The sequence below is a fragment of the Hyla sarda genome, unplaced genomic scaffold (assembly GCF_029499605.1).
Source record: "Hyla sarda isolate aHylSar1 unplaced genomic scaffold, aHylSar1.hap1 scaffold_601, whole genome shotgun sequence".
NCBI lineage: Eukaryota > Metazoa > Chordata > Amphibia > Anura > Hylidae > Hyla > Hyla sarda.
The window spans coordinates 51128-62500 of NW_026610616.1; the positions used below are offsets into that span (position 1 = coordinate 51128).

Genomic DNA, 11373 nt, shown 5'->3' on the forward strand with positions numbered 1-11373 from the left:
TTTGCTTGCTTTGACCGTTATGTGCCCGACCCTTCAATGGAAATGGCAAATGTATTTAAGATACTGGCTCTGTAAACTAAATAAAATCAAGTTGCACCCTATTTCTGACTTTTTGCCCTCTATAGGCATACCCACGGTCGCGGTACTTTGGGCACACTTCAACCGCTGGTTCCTTACTTCTTCTTATGTTCCAGGTTCCATAGGAATTCAAGGTTAGGTCGGTAAGTCATCCTAATCATGTTTTCTCCTTAGGTTATTCATTCACGGCTCTTCGAGCCACGACCACAAGTAAGGATGCCGATGTGTAAGGACACCTGATGTGTAAGGACGCCTGATATGTAAGGACGCCTGATATGTAAGGATGCCGATGTGTAAGGACGCCTGATGTGTAAGGACGCCTGATGTGTAAGGACCCCTGATATGTAAGGACGCCTGATATGTAAGGATGCCGATGTGTAAGGACCCCTGAGGTGTAAGGATGCCGATGTGTAAGGACGCCTGATATGTAAGGACGCCCGATATGTAACGACGCCTGATATGTAAGGACACCGATGTGTAAGGACGCCGATATGTAAGGACGCCTGATGTGTAAGGACGCCCGACTTGTGAGGATGCCCGATATGTGAGGAGGCCCAATGTAGATTATTTTTATTTTCAAACATAAGTAAATATTAAATGTTTATACAGTCACTAAATGTGTCACAGGATAAGAGTGATAGAAAGGATCAAAAATCACAAGACATGAATGTTCACCTCTGATGGGGAGATTGGGAGCTATGGCTGTCGGCTGAAGCAGCCATGTTTATGGGCACCTTCACTGGATGTTTCAAGTGAATGAATAACCTAACATATTCATTTATTTTTCTCCTTGTAAAGTATTTGCCACATTCTGAACAAGAAGGTTATTCTCTGTCAATTTTCTGATAAGTTTCAAAAATTGATTTACAAAACATTTTGCTCATACAAAACATTAAAACAGCTTTTCCCCTGTGTGACTTCTCTGATGATCCCCAAGCCTGGCTTTAGTAATAAAGCATTTTCCACATTCAGGACATGAAAATGGCTTCTCTCCTGTGTGACTTCTCTTATGCTTAACAAGATTTGATTTATTAGTAAAACATTTCCCACATTCTGAACATGAATATGGCTTCTGTCCTGTGTGTATTCTCTCATGTGTAACAAGATTTGATTTATCTGTAAAACATTTACCACATTCTGAACATGCATATGGCTTCTCCCCAGTATGACTTCTCTGATGTGTAACAAGACTTGATTTATTTATAAAGCATTTTCCACATTCTGAACATGAATATGGCTTCTCTCCTGTGTGAATTCTTTCATGTGTAATAAGATTTGATTTACTTATAAAACCTTTGCCACATTGTGAACATGAATATGGCTTCTCTCCTGTGTGAATTCTCTCATGTGTAACAAGAGTAGATTTTTCTGAAAAACATTTTTCGCATTCTGAACATGCATATGGCCTCTCCCCTGTGTGAATTCTCTCATGTGTAATAAGACTTGATTTATTTATGAAACATTTCTCACACCGTGAACATGAATATGGCTTCTCCCCTGTGTGAATTCTCTCATGTGTTACAAGACTTGACTTTTCGGTAAAACATTTCCCACATAGTGAGCATGAAAATGGTTTCTCTCCTGTGTGAATTCGCTCATGTGTAAGAAGATTTGATCTATCTGTAAAGCATTTCCCACATTCAGAACATGAATATGGTTTCTCACCTGTGTGAATTCTCTGATGTTTGACAAGATCTGATTTTAGCATAAAACATTTCCCACATTCTGAACATAAAAATGATTTTTCCCCCTTGTGACTTCTCTGATGATCCTTGAGTTTTCCTTTAGTAGTAAAACATTTTCCACATTCTGAACAGGAGAATGGATTCTCTCCTGTGTGACTTTTTCTGTGTGTAAAGAGTTCTGATGTTTTTGCAAACCCTCTTTCACACTCACCACATTGATACCTTTTCTCACCTTTCTGGCCTGTCCTTGTGGTGAGAATGTGTGGTTGGTGAGAAGGTTCCCCGTGATCAGGGGGATTATTATATGATAGATCTGGATGGACATTAGGAGTAAGGAGGTCTTCTCCAGAGTAGCGCTCCATGATCTCTCCATCTTCCCCTGAGGAGCGCTCCATGATCTCTCCATCTTCTCCTGAGGAGCGCTCCATGATCTCTCCATCTTCTCCTTTATAATAGAACATGATGATTTCCATGGCGTTTTTACTGGGATTTTCTGTAAAAGTAAAACTAGATTTATTTTTTTTAACCACAAAGTAGCGACATGTCTATAATTCCTCATACGCTGCTACATTCACACACTTTTTTGGTGTAGCTTTGGATATAGCTTTTGAGTTAAAACCAAAAGGTTCATCTATATTTCCTATTTCCTTGGTATCCACTCTAGACTATGACTTGAAAAATTACATAAAACTAAAACATGTTAGACACTGCGCTGCGGCCGCAAGCACCAGCTGTGATCGCGGTGTCCCCGACCGCCGGCGGGGCCGGGATTCACATCGCGGGACGCTCCCGCATGCGAATCCCTGCCCGTCACTCACCTCGTCCTACTCCTGCAGCTCTCTCTCCACTCCGGCGTGTGCGTCCCCATCCCTTAGGGCGCGGAGCTTTGAAATTTAAAGGGCTAGTACGCCCATAATTAGTAAAAGCCCCTGACATCATATTATAATTTGTTGCACCTCCCACATCCCCCTGCTGGATCTTCAGTGCCTATTCCCTGAGATAAAGTGTTCCCTATTGTCTGTTTTGCCATACCCATGTATCCAGACCTTCCTGCTATGTTGTTTGACTACGAACCTTTGCCGCCTGCCTTGACCTTCTGCTATGTTGACTACGCTACAGCCTCCTCCTTCGGTACCTCGCCTTGCCCAGTTACCTGTGTGGTAGAGCCGTGTCGGGGGGTAGCGACCTGGGTGTCACCTGCCGCAGCAAGCCCATCCTGCCTTGCAGCGGGCTCTGGTGAAGACCAGCGGCACCTTAGACTCAGCTCCCCGATACGGTCCGAGTCATCAGCCACACAGGTAGAGGATCCACAGCCAGTTCCGTTACAGGAAAAATCTGTTCTGTGTGATCAAAGCCTTATAAAGCTATTAGCAGAATTGGGGTAAGAAAGTGTAGTAAGTACTGAGCCAGGGTTAGGTACATGGTAGTATATAGCAGTATCTCGGAATGGCAGCAGAGCGGTGAACATGATCAAGGCTAAAGGACAAGAATATCACAAACAATTGCTAAGGCCTCAGCTTAACTCAAGACAACAAAAGCAATTCTCAAGACAAGAGCGGGTACTCAAGACAACAAGAGCGAGTTCTCAAGACAAGAGCAAGTACTCAAGACAACAAGAGCGAGTACTCAAGACAACAAGAGCGCATACTCAAGACAACAAGAGCGCATACTGAAGACAACAAGAGCGAGTACTCAAGACAAAAAGAGCAAGTTCTCAAGACAAGAGCGAGTACTCAAGACAACAAGAGCGAGTACTCAAGAGGCCGGGACCCGGACAACAGACCCAGTCAGGGAGCTATCCTAAAATCCCAGATGCCCAATGAGAAGAACGATTGCCTGCGGCACGGGAGGGATGGGTCCAATTCCTGGCAGCTGTTCCCTCCTTCCGGTCTGCGGAGTAAACTCGGGTGCACAATAAGTCTCCTGTACTCCATATTCCGTCCACTGAACCAGACACAATCCAGAATCTGCTCCACAATCTATTTTTCTTCTGCAGATTCCATCAACTATTGGAGTTAAAGCCCCCCAAAAATTTACGAACCTTGAGGGATGCGCTAGGAGCAGCTGGATAGATCAGTCATCCATGGGCAGGAAATTATGCAAAAAAGGTGCAAATATTGGATCTACCTGATGGGCGACTGGAAATGATTCTAGAAAAAAGGTTTTGCTTGTATTGGACATTTTAATAAAGAATATAAGACTTTAAAGATCTTTGGTGTTGAATTGTTTCCCACCTGAGAAGCCCCAGCAGGAGGCCCCATTGTTTGTTCAGGCCTCTAAGTAGACAAACCTGACAGGTAAGAGGAGCTCCGCCATGTTTTCTGCTGCTAAGAGGAGCTCCGCCGTGTTCTCTGCAGGTAAGAGGAGCTCCGTCGTGTTCTCTGCAGGTAAGAGGAGCTCCGCCGTGTTCTCTGCAGGTAAGAGGAGCTCCGCTGTGTTCTCTGCAGGTAAGAGGAGCTCTGTCGTGTTCTCTGCAGTTAAGAGGAGCTCCGTCGTGTTCTCTGCTGGTAAGAGGAGCTCCACCGTGTTTTCTGCTGGTAAGATGAGCTCAGCCGTGTTCTCTTCATATAAGAGGAGCTCTGCCATGTTTTCTGCTGGTTAGATGAGCTCCGCCGTGTTCTCTTCAGATAAGAGGAGCTCTGCCGTGTTTTCTGCAGGTAAGAGGAGCTACGCCGTGTTTTCTGCAGGTAAGAGGAACTCCGTCGTGTTCTTTGCAGGTAAGAGGAGCTCCGTCGTGTTCTCTGCAGGTAAAAGGAGCTCCGCCGTGTTTTCTGCTGGTAAGAGGAGCTCCGTCGTGTTCTCTTCAGGTAAGAGGAGCTCTGCCGGGTTTTTTTTCCGTACAAAATCGGAGTAAACTCCACTTATAAATGCATACGATACAGACAGTACTTCACCCCAAGTGCTCGCGAATGAACATCCGATATCTCCTGATCCAGCCACCGATCAACTTTCACCATTGCATGGGCATAGCGGAGCTGATCCTCCTTCCTCTCACAAAGGGGCAGGCAGGTGAGTGTAGGCCGGACACTTCCGACCTTTCGGAGAACACGCCCTCTTTCTCAAGTGGGGAAAGGGGTCGTGTCCTCCGAAACGTCGGAAGTGTCCGGCCTACACTCACCTGCCTGCCCCTTCGTTAGAGGAAGGAGGATCAGCTCCTCTATGCCCATGCAAGGAAGAAAGTTGATCGGCGGCTGGATCAGGAGATGTCGGATGTTCATTAGCGAGCACTTGGGGTGAAGTACTGTCTGTATGGTAAGAGGAGCTCCGCCATGTTCTCTGCTGGTAAGAAGAGCTCCGCCGTGTTCTCTGCAGGTAAGAGGAGCTCTGCCGTGTTTTCTGCAGGTAAGAGGAGCTCCGCCATGTTCTCTGCAGGTCAGACTTAGGGCCTTTGTCTGATGAGGAGTGGTCTGGTGGTCTTCTGCTCTGTCACATACTCTGTATTTATCCTTTTCTGAAGCCAATCGTCTGCACAGAGTATAAAACCCTGGAGCTCCTGCATAGGTTTGGTCTGCACCCCGATTCTACATGTCCGAGATGTGGCCTGCATGGTGCACACTTATTTCTTATGGTGTGGGATTGTCCTCTTCTGGTTCCTTATTGGAGGGAAGTGATCCTGCTGATTTGTAAGGTGTACAGCTTTATACTACGATTGGAGCATACCCATTGTCTTCTAGGCCTTATAGGCTGCGGGGAAGAGTTCTCTGGGATGGAAATAAGTATCCTTCGTGTTTTATACCAGGCTAGGAAACTCATTGCCCAATATTGGGTCAGAGCTTGTCCTCCTTTTATAGATTATCTCATTACTAGCGTTTCTCTTATAGTTCGTATGAAGTGGAGTATCTATGTGCATGTATTGTAATATTGTCTTGTGTCTTTGCAGCAATATTTTCCCCTGGCTTGGGCTTTTGGTGGACTGGAGGTGGTGCTGTTCTTGGGTTGGGTTTTTGTCTGTGTGTAATTTACTGTTTACTAAAGCTTGTTAAAACCTAATAAAAATAATCTGATAAAAAAAAAAATACAAATAATTTGTCTCTCCAGGGGCAGAAGTAGAAGGTGTGCCAGAAATTTTCTGCTTCTGCCTAGGAAACCCCATAGAAGTCATTAAAGGTGGAAAACATTTTTTTTTTTTTAAATCAACTGGTGACAGAAAGGTAAACAGATTTGTAAATTACTTATATTTTAAAATCCTAATCCTTTCAGTACTAATCAGCTGCAGTATACTACAGAGGAAGTTCTTTTTAAAAAAAAAAAAGATTTTCTGTTTGACTACAGTTGTCACGATTCGGCTGGCTGGAGGTGGATCCTCTGTGCCAGAGGGGGATTGGCGTGGGCCGTGTTGGTGGACCGGTTCTAAGTTGCTACTGGTATTCACCAGAGCCCGCCGCAAAGCGGGATGGTCTTGCAGCGGCGGTAGCAACCAGGTCGTATCCACCAGCAACGGCTCAACCTCTCTGACTGCTGAAGATAAGCGCGGTACAAGGGAGTAGACAAGAGCAAGGTCGGACGTAGCAGAAGGTCAGGGCAGGCAGCAAGGATCGTAGTCAGGGGCAACGGCAGGAGGTCTGGAACACAGGCTAGGAACACACAAGGAAACGCTTTCACTGGCACAATGGCAACAAGATCCGGCGAGGGAGTGCAGGGGAAGTGAGGTTTAAGTAGGGAGTGCACAGGTGAACATACTGATTATGCCTGCTGCGCCAATCAGTGGCGCAGTGGCCCTTTAAATTGCAGAGACCCGGCGCGCGCGCGCCCCGGGACAAGACAGACGGGGAACGGGTCAGGTACGGGAGCCGGGATGCGCATCGCGAGCGGGCGCCTCCTGCGTCGCGAATCGCATCCCGGCTGGGAGTGATATTGCAGCGCACCCGGTCAGCAGGTCTGATTGGGGCGCTGCGAATGAGAGGATGCTGCGAGCGCTCCGGGGAGGAGCGGGGACCCGGAGCGCTCGGCGTAACAGTACCCCCCCCTTGGGTCTCCCCATCTTCTTGGAGCCTGAGAACCTGAGGACAAGACTTTTGTCTAGGATGTTGTCCTCAGGTTCCCAGGATCTCTCCTCTGGGCCACAGTTTTCCCAATCCACCAAAAAAAATCTTTTACCTCTGACAGTCTTGGAGGCCAGAATCTCCTTCACAGAGAAGACGTCAGATGAACCGGAAACAGGAGTGGGAGAAACAACTTTGGGAGAGAAGCGATTAAGGATGAGTGGTTTAAGGAGAGAGACATGGAAGGCATTGGGAATACGGAGAGAAGGAGGAAGAAGGAGTTTGTAAGAGACAGGGTTAATCTGGCACAAGATTTTGAAAGGACCAAGATAGTGTGGTCCCAGTTTGTAACTGGGGACACGAAAGCGGACATATTTAGCGGAGAGCCATACCTTGTCTCCGGGAGCAAAAATGGGGGGAGTTCTTCTTTTTTTATCAGCAAATCTTTTCATCCGGGATGAAGCCTGTAAAAGAGAATTTTGGGTTTCTTTCCATATGGTGGAAAGATCACGAGTCACTTCATCCACAGCGGGCAAACCAGAGGGCAGGGGAGTAGGGTGGGGAGGAAGAGGGTGACGGCCGTACACCACGAAAAATGGGGATTTAGCAGAAGATTCGGAGACTCTGAAGTTGTATGAGAATTCGGCCCATGGTAGAAGATCTGCCCAGTCATCCTGGCGGGAGGAAACAAAATGCCGTAAATAGTCACCCAGGACCTGATTAATTCTTTCTACTTGCCCATTGGATTGGGGATGATAAGAAGAAGAGAAGTTTAATTTGATCTTGAGTTGTTTACAGAGAGCCCTCCAGAATTTAGACACGAATTGGACGCCTCTATCCGAGACGATATGCGTGGGCAAACCGTGAAGGCGAAAAATGTGTACAAAAAATTGCTTTGCCAACTGAGGCGCTGAAGGAAGACCAGGAAGAGGAATAAAATGTGCCATCTTGGAAAATCGATCAACGACCACCCAAACAACAGTGTTGCCACGGGATGAGGGCAAGTCCGTAATAAAGTCCATACCAATCTGTGACCAAGGCTGTTCAGGAACAGGCAGAGGATGAAGGAGACCAGCAGGCTTCTGGCGAGGAGTCTTATCCCGGGCACAGACAGTACAGGCCCGCACAAAATCAACAACATCAGTCTCCAGAGTCGGCCACCAATAAAATCGAGAGATGAGTTGCAAGGATTTTTTGATGCCCGCATGGCCTGCGAGGTGGGAGGAGTGTCCCCATTTGAGAATCCCGAGACGCTGGCGTGGAGAAACGAAGGTCTTCCCTGGAGGAGTTTGCCTGATGGAAGCTGGAGAAGTGGAGATCAGACAGTCCGGAGGAATTATGTGTTGCGGAGAGACCTCTACTTCAGAGGCATCAGAAGAACGAGAGAGGGCATCGGCCCTAATGTTCTTGTCAGCAGGGCGAAAATGGATTTCAAAGTTAAAACGGGCAAAGAACAACGACCACCTAGCCTGGCGAGGGTTCAGTCGTTGGGCAGACTGGAGATAGGAGAGATTCTTGTGATCGGTGTATATAATAACTGGATATTTTGATCCCTCCAACAGGTGCCTCCATTCCTCAAGCGCCAATTTTATGGCCAGTAATTCTCGATCACCAATGGAGTAGTTTTTCTCCGCCGGAGAGAAGGTCCTAGAAAAAAAACCACAAGTAACAGCATGCCCGGAAGAATTTTTTTGTAGAAGGACAGCTCCAGCTCCCACAGAGGAGCCATCTACCTCCAATAGAAAGGGTTTAGATGGGTCAGGTCTGGAGAGCACGGGAGCAGAAGAAAAGGCAGACTTGAGATGTTTAAATGCGTCTTCCGCTTGGGGAGACCAGGATTTAGGATTGGCATTTTTCTTAGTTAAAGCCACGATAGGGGCCACAATAGTGGAGAAGTGTGGAATGAATTGTCTGTAAAAATTGGCGAACCCCAAAAAACATTGGATAGCACGGAGTCCGGAGGGGCGTGGCCAATCTAACACGGCAGATAGTTTATCTGGGTCCATTTGTAGTCCCTGGCCAGAGACCAAGTATCCTAGGAAAGGAAGAGATTGACATTCAAAGAGACATTTCTCCATTTTGGCATAAAGTTGATTGTCCCGAAGTCTCTGAAGAACCATGCGGACATGCTGGCGGTGTTCTTCTAAGTTGGCAGAAAAATCAGAATATCGTCCAGATAAACCACAACACAGGTATATAGGAGATCACGAAAAATTTCATTAACAAAGTCTTGGAAGACGGCAGGGGCGTTGCACAGGCCAAAGGGCATGACCAGATACTCAAAGTGTCCATCTCTGGTGTTAAATGCAGTCTTCCATTCGTCCCCCTCCCTGATGCGGATGAGATTATAAGCACCTCTTAAGTTCAGTTTGGTAAAGATGTGGGCGCCTTGTAGGCGATCAAAGAGTTCCGAGATAAGAGGTAAGGGGTAGCGTTTTTTTACCGTGATTTTATTAAGTCCGTGGTAATCAATGCAAGGGCGTAGGGAGCCATCTTTTTTGGACACAAAAAAAAATCCAGCTCCGGCAGGAGAGGAGGACTTGCGGATAAACCCCTTTTTTAAATTCTCCTGGATGTACTCCGACATGGCTAGAGTCTCTGGAGCAGACAGAGGATAGATTCTGCCCCGGGGTGGAGTAGTACCCGGGAGGAGGTCAATAGGACAATCATAAGGCCTGTGAGGAGGTAAAGTCTCCGCTTGCTTTTTGCAAAAAACATCAGCATAGTCCATATAAGCCTTAGGAAGACCAGATACCGGGGGAACCACAGGGTCACGACAGGGAGTACTGGGAACCGGTTTAAGACAGTCCCTGTGACAAGAAGTACCCCAGTTCTTGATCTCTCCTGTGGACCAATCAAGGGTTGGGGAATGGCGTTGAAGCCACGGTAATCCAAGAAGAATTTCTGAAGTGCAGTTGGAGAGGACCAAAAATTAAATTTTTTCGTGATGGGGTCCGATGCACATTAGGAGAGGTTCCGTGCGGTAACGCACGGTACAGTCCAATCTTTCATTGTTAACAGAATTGATGTAGCGGGGTCTGGCGAGACTGGTCACCGGGATGTTGAACCTGTTGATGAGAGGCCAAAATAAAATTTCCTGCAGATCCGGAATCCAAGAAGGCCATAGCAGAGAAGGAGAAGGTAGAAGAAGATATCCGCACAGGCACAGTAAGGCGTGGAGAAGCAGAGTTCACATCAAGAACTGTCTCACCTTTGTGCAGAGTCAGCGTACGTCTTTCCAGGCGGGGAGGATGGATAGGACAATCCTTCAAGAAGTGTTCGGTATCGGCACAGTACAGGCAAAGATTCTCCATGCGGCGTCGTGTCCTCTCTTGAGGTGTCAAGCGAGACCGGTCAACTTGCATAGCCTCCACGGCGGAAGGCACAGGAACGGATTGCAGAGGACCAGAGGAGAGAGGAGCCGGGGAGAGAAACCGCCTCGAGCGAACAAAGTCCATATCCTGGCGGAGCTACTGACGCCTTTCGGAAAAACGCATGTCAATGCGGGTGGCAAGATGAATAAGTTCATGCAGGTTAGCAGGAATTTCTCGTGCGGCCAGCACATCTTTAATGTTGCTGGATAGGCCTTTTTAAAAGGTCGCGCAGAGGGCCTCGTTATTCCAGGATAATTCGGAGGCAAGAGTACGGAATTGGATGGCGTACTCGCCAACAGAAGAATTACCCTGGACCAGGTTCAGCAGGGCAGTCTCAGCAGAAGAGGCTCGGGCAGGTTCCTCAAAGACACTTCGAATCTCCGTGAAGAAGGAGTGTACAGAGGCAGTGACAGGGTCATTGCGGTCCCAGAGCGGTGTGGCCCATGACAGAGCTTTCCCAGACAGAAGGCTAACTACGAAAGCCACCTTAGACCTTTCAGTAGGAAACTGGTCCGACATCATCTCCAAGTGCAGGGAACATTGCGAAAGAAAACCACGGCAAAACTTAGAGTCCCCATCAAATTTATCCGGCAAGGATAATCGTAGGCCGGAAGCGGCCACTCGCTGCGGAGGAGGTGCAGGAGCTGGCAGAGGAGATTGTTGCTGAAGCTGTGGTAGTAGCTGCTGTAGCATCACGGTCAGTTGAGACAGCTGGTGGCCTTGTTGCGACTGCTGGGCGACCACCGTGGTGAGGTCGGCGACAACTGGCAGTGGGACTTCAGCGGGATCCATGGCCGGATCTACTGTCACGATTCGGCTGGTTGGAGGTGGATCCTCTGTGCCAGAGAGGGATTGGCGTGGACCGTGTTGGTGGACCGGTTCTAAGTTGCTACTGGTATTCACCAGAGCCCGCCGCAAAGCGGGATGGTCTTGCAGCGGCGGTAGCAACCAGGTCGTATCCACCAGCAACGGCTCAACCTCTCTGACTGCTGAAGATAAGCGCGGTACAAGGGAGTAGACAAGAGCAAGGTCGGACGTAGCAGAAGGTCAGGGCAGGCAGCAAGGATCGTAGTCAGGGGCAACGGCAGGAGGTCTGGAACACAGGCTAGGAACACACAAGGGAACGCTTTCACTGGCACAATGGCAACAAGATCCGGCGAGGGAGTGCAGGGGAAGTGAGGTTTAAGTAGGGAGTGCACAGGTGAACATACTGATTAAGCCTGCTGCGCCAATCAGTGGCGCAGTGGCCCTTTA

General features: G+C 47.9%; 1 protein-coding gene across 5 annotated transcripts in view; it reads right to left on the bottom strand.

The window, feature by feature from the left end:
- Window positions 1-962: 962 nt before the first annotated feature.
- The window catches only part of LOC130340793 (gastrula zinc finger protein XlCGF26.1-like), a 69920-nt gene continuing 59509 nt past the window's right edge, over window positions 963-11373 (bottom strand). For all 5 annotated transcript variants that reach the window (XM_056554213.1, XM_056554217.1, XM_056554214.1 and 2 more), the window contains one exon: window positions 963-2256. In XM_056554213.1, coding sequence (XP_056410188.1) covers window positions 971-2256 — 1286 coding nt within the window. In that variant the 3' untranslated portion in view covers window positions 963-970. The remainder of the gene's footprint in view (window positions 2257-11373) is intronic.